The sequence below is a fragment of the Leptonychotes weddellii genome, chromosome 5, assembly GCF_054177405.1.
Source record: "Leptonychotes weddellii isolate Sample4059 chromosome 5, ASM5417740v2, whole genome shotgun sequence".
NCBI lineage: Eukaryota > Metazoa > Chordata > Mammalia > Carnivora > Phocidae > Leptonychotes > Leptonychotes weddellii.
This window is the reverse complement of record NC_138373.1, coordinates 79,215,782-79,231,796: the sequence shown is the minus strand read 5'-3', so window position 1 is coordinate 79,231,796 and position 16,015 is coordinate 79,215,782. Positions and strand designations below refer to the sequence as shown.

The following is a 16,015-nucleotide window of genomic DNA, read 5'->3' as shown; positions in this document are numbered from 1 at the left end:
CCTGGGTGGCTCAGTTGGTTAAGCGACTGCCTTCGGCTCAGGTCATGATCCTGGAGTCCCTGGATCGAGTCCCGCATCGGGCTCCCTGCTCGGCAGGGAGTCTGCTTTGCCCTCTGACCCTATCCCCTCTCATGTGTTCTCTCTCATTCTCTCTCTCTCAAATAAATAAATAAAATCTTTAAAAAAAAAAAAAAAAAGAATATGATCATAACAATTGACTATGGGACTTAACTTGGCTAAAAAGAGTAGTAGGAGCATACCTTTATGTTCCTCATGAAAGAGGAATAATGAAAGGAGCGATAGAGTGGAGGTCCTGAAGGAGTCAAAACATTTTTGTGGTTGAGTAGCAGGCAGTAAACTGGGAAGACAGGAAGTTGTAGTCAGAGGGGGATGAAAGTTGAGATTATGGAGTGCTTACAATTACTGGCCTAGGGCATGGGTTGGCAAACTTTCTGAAAAGTGTCAGATAGTAAATAGGCTTTTCACACCAGTCTCTGTTACAACTACTCAACTCTGTCATTGTGGTATATGAGCCGTCATAGGCATATCTAATGAATGGGTGTGGCTGTGTTCCAATAAAACTTTATTTATAAATAGGTGGCAGGCCGAAACTTACCTGATGGTAGTTCACCAACTCCTGGTCTGAGGGACAAGGTTCAGGGTGTGAGCATGGTAATGAGTGGCTAAGGTAGAGTGGAGGATGAGGACACTAGAAAGAAGTTCAAGGAACTGAGAAATCAAGATCTAGCAGAATGGAAGTTTCGAAAGGTGATCTCTATATACGATAAAATTGCCAGGAACTGAGGCAGGAATAGAACTGGAGAATGTGACGAGGAGAGATGAGCTGATGACTTTGAGTAACAGAGGAAAATGTCCTAGAGATTAACAGATGCCTGCACAAAAGAGAAGTATTAGGTGATACCATCGAATAATATTGATATAATCAGAAACAATAAGCTGAAGCTTTTTAGGGATGAGGAAGGAATGATGATCTGAAAATGGCTAATAGGATGAAGTTCCATTTTCTGGGACTGAGGTACTTCTCTTACACGTGTTCGAAATAACTCCTCACCAAACATAATCGGTCTAACAGTTTAAGAACAGTTGGAGTAAAAGAAATTTCAGCAATGAGTCCCCAGTACCAGGGGCCTCAGGAAGGTGGTTATAGCCCCACGGTCTGTAGATTGCCCAGATGCTGTGATGGGGCATCTTTGCAAGCACTAACCAGCCTCTACCTGGAGGCACATTTCAGCTCTCCTTGGCAAGACCAGCTTTCACACACACTGAATATTCTTTACTGTGTCTTCATGGTAAAATGAGAATTTTGGAACAGTGGCAGACTTGTGGATACTATCTATGCTATTATGTGCAAAAAGAAGTACCACAGAGCCTAAAAAATCAGGTTGATGATCACTAAAGTTGAAAGAGATCAGAACATGCAAGCCGGTGCCTGAAAATGGAGTTCCGAGGACTTGAAAAGCTAAGTCCTCTAAAAGGGAACCAAAGGCTTTCAAAACGACTAAAACGACACCAAAGAGAGATTAACCAGCAGGCAGAGAACTGGCAAAGTGTGTTCATGAATTATATACTGCACCAGAAGTTCTAGCAAGAGAAAAGCATAGGATTAATAATTAACTAGCAGAGTAATAATGGGCTTGTACGTTCTGCTTTTTCTCAGTGAAAGAAATCGGCCTACTTAGTCTTTCCACCCATTGTTTGTCTCCTCATATTTATAGAAAGGAAAGTTCATAAGCCAAATCCTTTTTATAACAGTGAATCATGTCTTCCCAAAACATCGTCAGCGTTTCCCTCATATTGTCCTCCAGATCTCCCTGAAAAAAAAAACTTGTGAGCTTGGCCTCGGGCTCCTGCGGGTGATTTGCACTCCACAAGAGAGCTGTGGTACCCATGGCCCCTTGCCGCCGATATTTGAAGCCCTTCTCCACGATATTTTATTTATCTCCATCATTATCTTCACCTCCAATAAGTATTTATGGTATTAATGGTATTAACTGCCTGTTTAGCACTGCCCTTAGCTCCGTGCATGTCTCTGCTCTCCGCCTGCCCAGAGTGGAAAATCTAGGAAAGATGCCCCAGTACCTGAGCGGAGGGTGGCCTCAGCCTCAGCCTCAGCACGCAGCCCCTTTCCTGGAGCACAGATAGGGACTCCTTTGAATGTTTATTGGATGATAAATAAAAACACGTGGAGGACATGCAGAAACCAAAATAGAAATGTTAAATGAACGCTAGGAAGGCACATGAATACATTTACATCACGTATTAGTAAGTTTATTTAAAAGGGCTGAACAAATGCAGAGTTTTTCTGGGGTAAAGGGCAGGTAAACCAGGGGTGACGTTTTCCTGAGAGAGAAGGGAGGTGATAATAAGATCTCTTTCTAGAAAAGGAAACTAAGGGACACGTGGGTGGCTCAGTCACTTAAGCATCCAACTCTTGATTGTGGCTCACCTCATGATCTCAGGGTCATGAGATCGAGCCCTGAGCTGGGCTCAGTGCTGGGCGTGGAGCCTGCTTGAGATTCTCTCTCTCTCCCCCTCTCCCTCTGTCCCCCCTTATCTAAAAAAAAAGAAAAGAAAAGGAAACTAAAGGTTTAGCCTCTCCGGTATATTGGTTTTCTATCACCACTTTTCTTTTTTAAATGAACTTTAATGTTTATTTATGATCTCTCACTGTAGACAAATTTGCAAAGTACAAAAGAGGAGAAGGACATTTAAAAATCCGATAATTCAACCACTCAAAGCTAACACTGTTCCTGTTATTTTATGTATTTCCTTCCAATTTTTCACCGCACATAATACAAAAGAGATTAGTGCAATAAATTCCTGTGTATTCACATTCCAGCTTCAATCATTTTCACGCCCGCCAAACTTGTCTCATCTCTACCCTCACTTGAACACTCTCTTTCTCCTCGTTGTATAATTTTGAAGCAAATCCCAGATATCATATCATGATAAATGTAAATATTTTAGCATGTACTCCTAAGGTTGCCATGCATATTTTAATATAGTTAATATCATATGTACAAAATCAGATATACTCATTTTCATCTATGTCTGATACCAGAAAAATTTGGGGGGGGCGCTTTTTAAGTTTTTATTTGAATTTCAGTTAGTTAACACACAGTGTTATATTAGTTTCAGGTGTACAATTCAGCAAGTCCATACATCACCTGGTGCTCATCACAGGTGTGCCCCCTAATCCCCATCACCTATTTCACCCATCCCGCCAACCCCTCCCCTCTGGTAATCATCAGTTTGTTCTCTATAATCAAGAGTCTGTTCAAAAAAATTATTTGTGATTGAAATTTTAAAAAAAAATTTTTTTCCTCCATGATTTTTTTTCAACCTCTTGCCACCATTACCCCAACAATGACTTGGGAGAAGGAAGATAACCCTTTTGGAGACCTGAAGCTTAAACTATAGTCTCTCTTTAGGTAACCTCTCCATAAATAGGATAATTTAAATGCATGTAAGGGACTTTGCACAAGTAGGAGCCGTTTGACTTGGTAAGATTAATACTGTTAAAAATAGCCAACCGTGGGGCGCCTGGGTGGGTCAGTCGTTAAGCGTCTGCCTTCAGCTCAGGTCATGATCCCAGGGTCCTGGGATCGAGCCCCACTTCGGGTTCCCTGCTCCGTGGGAAGCCTGCTTCTCCCTCTCCCACTCCCCCTGCTTGTGTTCCCTCTCTAGCTGTCTCTCTCTCTCTGTCAAATAAATAAATAAAATCTTTAAAAAAAAAAATAGCCAACCTGATTCAGTTCCTACAAGTCAGCATTTTACATATATTATAGTATTATACATACATTATAGCAAGTAAGAGCCACAGCACCTCTGCAAGCGAGTGATGATATTGTTCCCATTTTATAGAGAGGAACACTGAGGTTGGAAAGTTTAAGTAACTTACTTAAAATTACAGAGGTAGTAAATAGTTGACCTGAGATTTTAGCAAAATCTTGTCTAACTCCAGAACCCATCCTCTTAACCTCCATGTTAATTTTATATGATAAATTCAAGTTTTCTATGGGGAAACTAATGATTTACATAGAATCACAGAATCATAGACCTTATTACTAGATTGTCATATTACCTAGTACCAGCCTCACCTAACCCAAAATTAATAAGAAATATTCAAATGGGGGTGAAATTTGGATGAATATGTTGGGACACACAAACCACCAAGTAGGTTAAATTTTCCTTGTAGCTATACAAGAGTATGTTTTGCCATATTTTGCTCCTTTTATTTATTTTTTTTAAAGATTCTATTTATTTATTTGACAGACAGAGACACAGCGAGAGAGGGAACACAAGCAGGAGGAGTGGGAGAGGGAGAAGCAGGCTTCCCATTAGCAGGGAGCCTGATGCGGGGCTTGATCCCAGGACCCTGGGATCATGACCTGAGCTGAAGGCAGACGCTTAACAACTGAGCCACCCAGGTGCCCCTATTTTACTCCTTTTAGACATATGTAAATTGTAACATCATAGTATGTCTTATTATAGTAACTTTAACGAAGTCCAACCCAAATTTTGCCTTTATCAGTAAACTTTGTTTGAGGTATGATCAACACTAATTTGAATAACATCTATGGAAGTATTTTACAGGGAATGTTCTAAATTTTGACTTTCTCTTTTCCTTTCAGTCTCTGTAATACATAGATTTGTTCCGAATACCATCAGAGGAACCTCTATGAATTTCTTGACACTGTTCAATGGATTTGGTTGTTTCATGGGGGCATTGCTGGTGGAGTTGGTATATCTCATCTCAGAAGGTAAAAATAGGTTCATGGTATATTTATATATATGTGTGTGTATATATATATGTATATATATATTGATTTGATGACTAGAGAATTGGGAGACAAAATCTTAAAAGAAGGGCTTTGCCAGTGTAGTCTTTTTTTAATTGATCCACTTTTGCAATTAAGATAGAATTAAGATAGGAAATAGACTCTTGCTGTATTCATTAATTTCTGGGAATTGTTTTTCTTTTGATAGGAGGAGGTAATTACAGAATGTCACTTCTCATGAGACCCTGTCTGCTGTCTTTCTTTAGGGTATTTTAAAACAAATCGTTCATTATATTCTTATTAGATCTTTCAGTAAGGTCATATTAACAATGCCTCATAGTTGGCATAGATAATCCTCAGAAAAGGTAAGTCCTGTGGAAATGTAGGAGAATGGGGTATCTGGATGATCTTTTTTCCCTGTGATTTTCCAGAAATCATGTCTATGCAATCAAAAAGAGACCGTGAATTGAATAGCAAATCGTCTTGGAAAATTTTTCCCATAGAAATTGATCAGGAGAAACCCCATCTGAAAAATTCACGCGCAACAAAAAAGTAGTACTCATACATGTGCTAACAGAAAAATTGGCAGATGACAATGATTAGATGTCATGGTGAAATGTCTTTGGCTGTATTTTAGATCTATAGGCTTTTTCCTTTATTTGTTCTAAGATGTTAACATGGCTTAACTTTTTTTTTTCTAAATTTACTTTTGCTTATTTTATGAAAACACTACAAGTTTATTCTCTACTTTCAAAGGTACTTACAGTTGTGCACTTAAAATAATGTAAGAGAGTGTTGGTTTGTGTTCTCCTGTAACAAATTTAATTTACTTACTTTCAAACTATGGAAAAATTAACTTCTATGAATGAGAAACTCTTTTTAACACTATCTTCATTCAAAAAATATTTATGGATGACCCACTCTGTTCCAGGCACAACACTGGACATTGGGGAATACCATGACAAGGAAATAAACACTCCCAAATCCTCACAAAAAAGTAAACTTCTGCTTTTTTTTTTTGAAAGATTTTATTTATTTGTCAGAGAGAGAGAGAGCACAAGCAGGGGGAGCAGTGGGGGAGAGGGAGAAGCAGACTCCCTGCTGAGCAGGGAGCCCGATGCAGGCCTCCATCCCAGAACCCTGAGAACATGACCTGAGCTGAAGGCAGACGCTTAACTGACTGAGCCACCAGGTGTCCTGAAAATGTGCTTTTAAAAATGTCTATAATCACACCACATTTGACATATTCTAGAAGAACTACGAAGTCAAATATTACTATCAGTTTATCTTTTATATAAATCTACATTTTCCCTATGTATGTTTGGGGAACGTATCCAGTTAGGCCAAATGTCACAAGACTGTGCTCACTTTAGTCATTAGCCACAAGTTCACAGGTTCCCCAGGACTGCTGTCACCTTTGATAAGCTGGCTATAAACGTGGAGGTCCCCACGGACCCGCTTCGGTTTGACAATTTGCTAGAATGACTCACAGAACTCAGGAAAGCGCAGTACTTATGATTACAGCTTAAAGGTAGCAAAAAACTACAAATCAAAACAAGATCTAAGAGGGTTCCAAAAGTAAACTTCTTTCATCCTCAGGGATGCAGTGGCCAACTGGCATACCAATGTGTGACAATACACAGACTATGGCCAACTAGGGAAGTTTACTTGAACTTCAGGGTGCAGAATTTTCAATGAGGTTTTATAATGTGCGCAGGATTAATTGAACCCTTGGCCATGTGATCGAACACAGTCTTCAGCCTCTTCCCTCCGGAGGTTGGGCTATCATATGGCTCAAAGCCTCAACCCGCTAATCACTTGCTTGGTCTTCCTGCCTGGCCAGCCCCTTCTGCAGTCATCTCATTAGTATAAACCATCAGGTGGGGCTGGAGAGGCCCACCATGAATAACAAAGACATTCCAATTACTCAGGAAACTCAAAGGGTTTAGCGTTTACCAAACAGGACCCAGGACAGAGGCCAGGCAAATTCTCTATTACACACAATTATTCTTGCAATCCATTTCATTGAAAACCTACATTTTGCTTGAGAATCTGAATAATATGGTAGGAACTGTTACTTACATTATTGCATTTATTGCAACAATCATATAAAGGCAATGTTATCCTTATTTTTGAAATGTAATAATTAAAACAGGAAAAAGAAAGCAAAGTGGTTGAGTCATCACAACGAGTATCTGACAGAGATCTGACCCTTCCGGTGTTTTGAAATCAACATCAACATTGCTTTTAATGCACCAAATAGCTATTAGGAGTCACCCAGTGTGAGGACCTTTTAATGACACTTGTTAGTTCTGAAAAACAACCTCCTCGGATGGGGGTCTGCATGTTGGATATTATTGATAATATTCTAGATATAATAAAAGATGGATAAACCAAAGTCTATATGATTTTGGCAGAGTTTACCAAAGACAAATGGCGAGGACATCTTAGCCACATGGATGTGAGTGGGGTGCTCTCTAACCTTGTATTCAAGAGAACACCATTTAAATTACCACTAATTATTTCAATTCGCTTATTCTTTTAAAGGTTTTTGTTGTTGCTGCTGTTCATGATAATACTGTGTTACATTAAATCCTCTCCCAATAAATTAGAATCTTTTTTTTAATTTAAATTCAATTAGCCAACATGTAGTACATCATTAGTTTCAGATGTAGAGTTCAATAATTCATCAGTTGCCTATAATACCCAGTGCTCAAAAAATATGGAATACTTCACAAATTTGCATGTCATCCTTAAGCTGGGGCCATGCTAATCTTCTCTGGATCGTTCCAATTTTAGTATATGTGCTGCCGAAGCAAACACCCAATAAATTAGAATCTTACAATTGGATGTTAATGGCAGAAGCCATCTAGTCTAACACTGTACCCAAAACTAGATGTACCAGCATCACCTAACACCCAGAAAAATTCTCTGCTTTGAACGTAACTTGTGTCTGCCCATCTGCTGATAACTATGTTCCATAGCATAAGTCTAATTTTCTATCCACATACCAACTTTCCAACATGTGAGAAATATTCAGAGAAACAGTGAGGTACAATGTTCAAATCCAGACAGTCTAGGTATGTGTTCTCAGTTTCTATGCCAATAACAACTAGCTTTGTGTCATCTGCAAACTTAGTAAGCAAGTTCCTAGACTTATTCCAGGTAATTGACAAAATTGGTGAATTGGACAGGACCAAAAATAGAGCCTTGTGGAAAGTTCCTAGAGAACTCACTCACTGCCAGTTATCAACTAATCTTCCCTTTTTGGATGTAATCAGCTCCCACTTCATCTAATTACCATCATTCAGCCCATGCACTTCTCCATCACTCCCTGAATGACGTCACAGGACACTTTGTCATATGTTTTTCTGGGAGAAGGATATATCTGCATTTGTGAAAATCCCTTTAGCCATCAGAATAGCATTCATCAAGAAAGGAAAGGACATTTATTTAGAGGATTTGGTTCTTGTGACCCTAACTTGGCTTATGTTACTAATTAGGGCCCCTAAGAAAGAGTGATCCTTTGTATACATGACATTCGGTAGGTCACCATCTTCCCTAAGACTGTTTCCTCTTATTTGAAAAAGGGAATGCTAGGGGTGCCTGGGTGGCTCAGCTGTAAACGTCTGCCGTCGGTTCAGGTCATGATCCCAGGGTCCTGGGATCGAGCCCCACATCAGGCTCCCCGCTCAGCGGGGAATCTGCTTCTCCCTCTCCCACTCCCCCTGCTTGTGTTCCCTCTCTCGCTGTGTCTCTCTCTGTCAAATAAATAAATAAAAAATCTTTTTTAAAAAAAGGGAATCCACTTCTCTCAGAGATGACGAGAGGATAAAATTAAATAATGCATTTGATCATTTTCATACCAGAGATTCTTTTAAATAGAAAATTAAGTCACATATTATAGTGGCCCCTTTGGTTAAAAACAAGAACAGTCTTTTAGTCAAAGAAACAGACCGATTTTTTTTTGACAGAACCAACCAGAGTGACACCAATACCGTAACTATGTACTTAAGCATCCCACACGCCTCCACATTCCATTTAGCATATAAGATATTTTAAAACTTTAAGGATTCATGTCAGCTGAGCATGTGTGTATGTGAGTGTGTGTGAGTGTTGGTGTATGATTGGGATAGACGATCGGCTCTCACAGTCTCCCAGTCTCCAAGCCGCATTAGTCATTTTTAGCACCATGATGGAGAATGGTGTGAATGCGGTAAATTCAAAAGATTTCTCAAAACTTCACTGTGCAGACAGATAACTGTTAGAGTGACATTTTCAGTACAAGTGAGAAAACTGATCCTTCTGGGATCTCTAACTCTGAGTGCTTTAAAGGAGAAGATACAAGACTAAACCCATCCTCCTACACTAATCATTTCAGGAACAGTTTCTCTAAAAGTAGCAATGCTAATATGAGGGAGTGAAGAAGTCAGTCAAACTGCTTATTTCCACTATATCCCATTAGCAACCAGATCAATTTTCTCACACTCATGGGTTCCAGCTTACCTTTTGACAAAAATAACAAAACAGAATTCAGTGGAAAGTGACATCTTAGTAATGGACGTGCAGGTGATTGAAAGATCCAAAGCAAAATGTCTAAGGGAAAAAGGATAATTGGGCAGAATCAAGAACTGAAGGAATACATCTTCTTGTCCCTGTTAGTCCTTCCTCCTAGAATTCAGGAAAGGAGCAAAGAATTTAGCTGTTTGATTCCCATCAAGATCATTTTAAATTAAAAATGTGATCTTTTACATTCTTCATTTGAATATCTGTGATTATTGAGACCACTGACAACCATGCCAGCATGAATCACCGAGTCGCTCTTGAAAGAGGAATTTACAGTTGCAGTAAACTTAGAAGAAAATATTTATGCACCTGAAAAGCTATTTAACCGGATTCCGTGGGTCCGTGCCTATTTTCTCAGAATATTTTCTTCAAATTCATACCAGTGCCTCAGGTTCAGCCTCATCTGGGTTTTGAGAGGAGATTTTTAGACCGAAGCAGGGAAAGTAGCCTGCTACCCCATCATTTACTTTTAGCCAGACCATACTCTATTTGCCTATCAACTGGTCTAATGCCAGTGTTTCTGGAGTTTACTTGATAGACCCCCACCAACTCTCGAAGGCAAATCCTGCTCATGGTCTTCAGCCAGAAATAGATTCAGAATCTTCCTTGTACAATGAGGTTATGAATCTCAGATATAATTTATTCTACCACAGCTTACCTTTTGATGAAAATGACAAAACAGAATTCAGTGGAAAGTGACATCTTAGTTATGGATGTGCGGGTGATTGAAAGATCCAAAGCAAAATGTCTTTGGCCCAACTTTGGCCCCACACAGACCCTTGGAGCTGCTCAGAGGCCTCAGGGTTCATAACAGTGCAAAGCAGAATTCAAAATACCCCTTAGACTATGGAAAGCAACTATCCACTGCTGTTGGCTCACAAGATGTAGAAAGGGCAGATTTTTGAGTCAGACAAACCTGAATTCAAATTCACCTCAGCCCTTAACAAGCTGTGAGATCTTGAGCACATTACTTAACTTTTCTGAGTCTCAATTTCTCCTTTTCTACAATGGTGTCACTAATAACTTCTAAGATTTCTATAAGGACTAGAGGAGATAGATATAAAGCATCAGGTTAATTAAAGTGCACAGAAATAATGATTTGTGTTGTTATTGTAAATTGAGTGGGATCTCAACTTTTTCCAAGTGGGCTAGGATTATCATGGATATGATGATCTGGTATAGCACTTTAATATTCTTCAAAAAAGAATGTGTTCCATAAATGAGGACATCAAGTATTCTATTCAGCTTTAATTCCAGGTCTGGATTGGGATGAGATGAAATAAAGCAGTACTCTGAGATTCTTCTTGACCTCATGGACCCATGTCTTTAGTGGAGCTTCCTTTGTATTGAAAACATACAATTCTAGATAGAATTAGATATGCATACACACAGAAACACACACATGCGTGTCTGTGTGTGTGTGTGTGGTCTCCCCCACTTGTCTGGCTGCTACCTTTCTTTCTTTGGCAGGACATTCCTCCTCCATCTAAACTCTAACATGGGGTTTTTCAAGTCTAAGTCCTGGGATCCTTTTTGTCCTCATTCTCAATATTCACACTAGGTAATTTAATTCACTTCTATGGGTTCCAATGCTATTTTTGTGCCAAGGATAAGCATACATCTATTTACTAAAGATAAAAGAGAGGATTGTTTCAAATAGGAAACAATAAACTAGGTAAAATCCTACTGTGAGAGCAAGTAAAATGAAGAATGGAAAATATCTGTAGATTTAGCAACAGTATGATCACTGACAACTTTACCAAGAGTCATTTCAGTGGTGAGAAGGGAATGAAAACCAGGTAAAGAACATCTAGGAAGTGAGTAAATAAAGGTATCACATTCAAACAGCTTTTTAAAGGACCTTGGCAATGAAGAAGATTTAAGAGATAAAGTGGGGGCTAGATGGGAATCTGGGTCGATTTGACAGACTTAGCAAATAAAAGTACAGGACACCCAGTTACATTTGGATTTCAGGTAAACAATGAATACTTTTTTTAGTACAAGCATAGCCCGTGCAATATTGTGAACATACTTTACACCAAAAAATGATTTGTGCAATGTTTAAGACATGGTTATCCTAAAAAAATAATTCACTGTTGTTCTGAAATTCAAATTCAATGGTGAGTCCTGTATTTTATCTGGGAGGTTAGGTGTGAGTTCGAGATACATTTCTATTTTGAGAGCTACTTGGGCATATTTAACTGATGAAAACATCTGGTATAGATGGAGAAGGTAAAAATGCAAGAGAAAGAAGGGAGATTGACTTCTTACTGGGGGGTGGATGCTTCTTTCTTGCACTCATACAGAAGAGAGAATGGGAAGGATGGGTGCCCAGGCAAACAGAGGTGTGGTTCTGGTATTGGAAAGATGCTGACAGCTACCTTTCAAAACTCAGTTTTCTTTATGAAGTAAGCAGCGAGCCATTCATGAGAGCAAAAGGGGGTTCAGATGAAAATGAAGAATGGGAAGAGCAGTGTTATTGCAAGAGCAAGAAAAGATGATTTAGAAGAGAAGTCATTAAGATTGCTGACAGTGTTAGCAATGTCCACAATAGCCAAACTATGGAAAGAGCTTAGATGTCCATCAACAGATGAATGGATAAAGAGGATGTGATACACACACACACACACACACACACGAATATTATGCAGCCATCAAAAAAATGAAATCTTGCCATTTCATTTCATGGATGGAACTAGAGGGTATTATGCTAAGCGAAATAAGTCAATCAGAGAAAGATAAGTATCATATGATCTCACTGATATGAGGATTTTGAGAAACAAGACAGAGGATCATAGGAGAAGGGAGGGAAAAATGAAACAAGATGAAACCAGAGAGAGAGACAAACCGTAAGAGACTCTTAATCTCAGGAAACAAACTGAGGGTTGCTGGAGTGGAGCGGGTGGGAGGGATGGGGTGGCTGGGCGATGGACATAGGGGAGGGTATGTCCTATGGTAAGCACTGTGAATTGTGTAAGACTGATGAATCACAGACCTGTACCCCTGAAACAAATAATACATTATATGTTAATAAAAAAATTTTTAAAAATAAAAGATTGCTGGCAGTGTTTAAGGCCCAGCTGATATTAGTAATCATGAAGAGTGACACCAAATGACTGAAAACATGATTTTGTCCAGTGGTATTCAGGTGTCCAATAAGGTTATGAAGCTGTCCGGTAGATTTTTAAATGGTTTAAAGACCACAAGACAGGAAGAAAGGCATAAACTCTGCTCTTGAATTAAAGAATATGAAGCAAATCTTATATGCGATTTCCCTCCAAATATGCAAAAGAGGGGGGGGGTGGATATCTTTTCAAATTCTGAAATAAACAAGTCTACTCATTAGCTGAAGTTACAAATTAGAGAACAGACTGTACAAATAAGCAGATATTGGGCAAAATCAGTTCCTGCTATATCCATGATATTATTTAGACTCAGTATTTTACTATTTTAAATAGCTCCACTTCAAGGTTGATTTATAAATTCAGTTCACAAATACGTATTGGGTTCCTACTATGTGCCAACGCTGGCCAGATAGTGAATTAATAATACCAAGGCTCATGTTTAATTAACAAGAAGAACCTTATAGAAATATTTGACACTCAAATTAATATCAGATATATTCATTTGACTAATGCTATTACAATTACAGTTCATAGCTAATGGCATTATCGGGCTATTATCACAAAGCATTACCTCTCTTCTAAAACTCATTTCCATGATAATTCATTGAAATCATCATGAGAACACACGATCTTGATGGGTTTTTACCTCCCAAAGCTCTTCAAGAGAATGAACTCACCCTTACAAGAAAGCCTGTTATCCCAAATGTCACCCATGCTCATTCTTTCTGCAGTTCAGGTGAACAATGCATGGCGATTTCTCTACAGTTTTGAAAGACACAGTGTCCCTTCCTGGAAACAGCAACCTAACTTCATCTTTGTCCACAATTCCCAGGAGTACAAATGCAAATTAAAGTCTCGATGCAGACATTGTTGTGAGAGCAAGGTATCAAGCATGTGCAGATTTGGGGCCCAACCTCGGTTCACCCATTCAATCAACAAATAATTATTCTGTCTCCTTTGCATGACTTTAGGCAAACAGTTCAGCCTCTCTGTGCCTCTGTTTCCTTGTCTGTAAATTGAGGGTAATAGTAATTTGGTACTTATTAGACAAATACGAAAAAGAGGTAGAAAAGCCAAAGTTAGCATATAGTTGTTAGATATTATTTCCTTCCGGTATCATGAAAACTAATGTGTTTTAAAAATTAACTCAGGTAGGAGAGCTATGAATCTCAAATGAAGCATTTAAATCAGGTTACTGAAAGGAGGAAGGAAAGAAATTAACATTTATTAAGTGTCAGTTATATGCAGATCTTGCTATATGTATTTCGCAAAGATATTATTTCATTAAATCTTCACAACAGTTCTTCGGGGGTAGATGTTTGTAGCCCCGTCACTCGTAAGAGAAGAATGAACAGAGAAAGTTATAGTAGTTGCCCAAATCTTACAGAAGGGGTGGATTCCTGATTCCCAAGCTCCTTTTGCTATACCAGAGTTTATTTCCCGTGGCACAGAAGCACGTCCATCCTGGAGAATGGCTGTTACACGTTTTTAATTACATACTTCTACGCACATAGTGAAACGAGGGATAAAGTAAGGTATAAAACCCATTTCAGTTCTGTCTCAACAATTTTGGACGTTTGCGAGATCACCAGCAGTACAAAAAATAACTTTAAAAAAAAATAGATCTAACGAAGTCCGAGGGGAAATAATGGCTCACTGTGCCCAGCTATCATTTGAAGAAATTCCAAAAGGCACATTTTAATATTTTCAAAGTTCCATTACATTCAAAATAAAACAGTGTTAGTAAAAAGGGGAACTACTGAATCTTCCTCCGAAAAGACATAGCAGAAACCTGCCTCTAATCGAAAGCAATATGCTGTAGCACTTAAAATAATGCATGTATATTTGAGATATTTGGTAAATCTAGGGTTTCAGTATGGAATATAGCGACATATCACTGAAGGGAGTGAATCTTAGGTTTCAGAATAGACTGGTTATTGTTACTTGGGATGTTATGATTTCCAAAATAATATCTTAGGACGGTTTTATAAATAGCACGTAACTTCCAAGTTACAGCATCGAGGCTGCTATTCAATACTTCGATTGCTGAAGAAGAGTAGGTTGTGATAGAAAACCACCCTTTTCCGTTGTTTTATCATAAACCAGAAATGATTTGGAGAAGTCAGAGTTTTACAAAAGTGTGCTTGATGAAATGTTTTTAAAATATTATTTTTTGCTGTAACAGTAATATATGATGAAATAAATCCAAACTCTAAAGGAAGGGGGGAAAAGACCAACAAGATGATGGCAATTCTTATTTGCGTAAATTTTTTCCCAATATTTTATTTGTGTGCATGTGTGCATGGGTATTAAATTTATAGAGAGATTTTAAACAAAATTGGGGTCTGAATAAGCCCTGCTGAATGCTCAATAAAAAAATTATATCAAGTTCCCACTTTTTTCCCCTTAAAAGTATTGTGAGCATATTTCCATGTCATTTCAAATTAAAAAAAAAAAAAAGTGAGATTTTTTTTTTTTCTAGAATCCTGGAAATGGGATTACTCATTCAACAAGGATAAACATTTTAAAGACTATTGGGAAGTAAAGAGAAATTGTTTTCTAAAAGGCTGCATCAATCTGCAGTAGAATAATACTTGTCTCAATGTGTTACTTGCAGGCCTGAGCATAATCATATTTTGATTTTTGTTAACATGAGTGGCAAAAATTATATTGCCTTATTACTTTAATTAGTATTTTTCAAAATGGAAAATTGAAGTTTCTCTAGTTATGAGCACTTTTATCTTTTCTCGTTCATGAAATGCTTGATCATATTCTTTGCCCATTTTTCTTTTGGTCTATTTGCCTTTTATTTCTTTTTGATTTTAAATGGTTTTTTAACTTTAGGGATATTATCATTTAGTCAAATATATTGCTAATATTTTCCTGGTTTTAAGTTAGCATTTTAATTTCATAGATGAGTTTGTTTTGCTGATACATGTAATCAAATCTATCAACCTTTTTCGTTGTGATTCATATCATTGCATTTATCTGTGGTTGTGAAAATTTCAGTAGTTTCGTATTTTGAATATAATAATCTCATCCATGTGGACTTATTTATGTGTTAGGTAAACACTTACTTCCTTCAAATAACCAAATTTCACAGCATAACTCGATATTTGTTGTGAAAAGTTAGTTAAGCCATAAATACTCCACAGCCATAGGATAAGTGGAATGAAACTAATCAGCAATATATACTTTAATATATTCTTCGTTCTTAGGATATGCTCAGGCTGTTTCAGGGCTACCTTTCAGCTGCCTCTTGATTTTAGCTTAGCATCACCCTCTTTTTAATTATTACAACTTTATGATATATATTACATATCAACTATTGCTAATCATACTTCTCCTTATGGTTAGTCTTCATTTTTAAAAATCTTTCCTAGAGTGTATATTTCCAGATGAATTTTAGAATCATTTTATCAGTTTTCCCCAAATCTCATTTTTACTTTAATAAAATAAGTAAAACTTGTTACTTAATTTAAAAAATAAAGCTTTTATAATCTTTAGTGTTCCACCTAAGTA

General features: G+C 37.9%; 1 protein-coding gene and 1 non-coding gene across 2 annotated transcripts in view; one reads left to right on the top strand and one right to left on the bottom strand.

Annotated features, from left to right (window-relative positions):
* SLC15A5 (solute carrier family 15 member 5) overlaps positions 1–16,015 on the top strand; it is an 81,851-nt gene that overhangs the window by 53,651 nt on the left and 12,185 nt on the right. The window contains exon 7 of the mRNA XM_081821308.1: positions 4,656–4,784. Within this exon, the coding sequence (XP_081677434.1) occupies positions 4,656–4,784 (129 nt within the window). The remainder of the gene's footprint in view (positions 1–4,655; positions 4,785–16,015) is intronic.
* LOC115942777 (U6 spliceosomal RNA) lies at positions 7,519–7,625 on the bottom strand. The gene has a single exon (XR_004077355.1). It is a non-coding gene; the product is annotated as a U6 spliceosomal RNA (small nuclear RNA).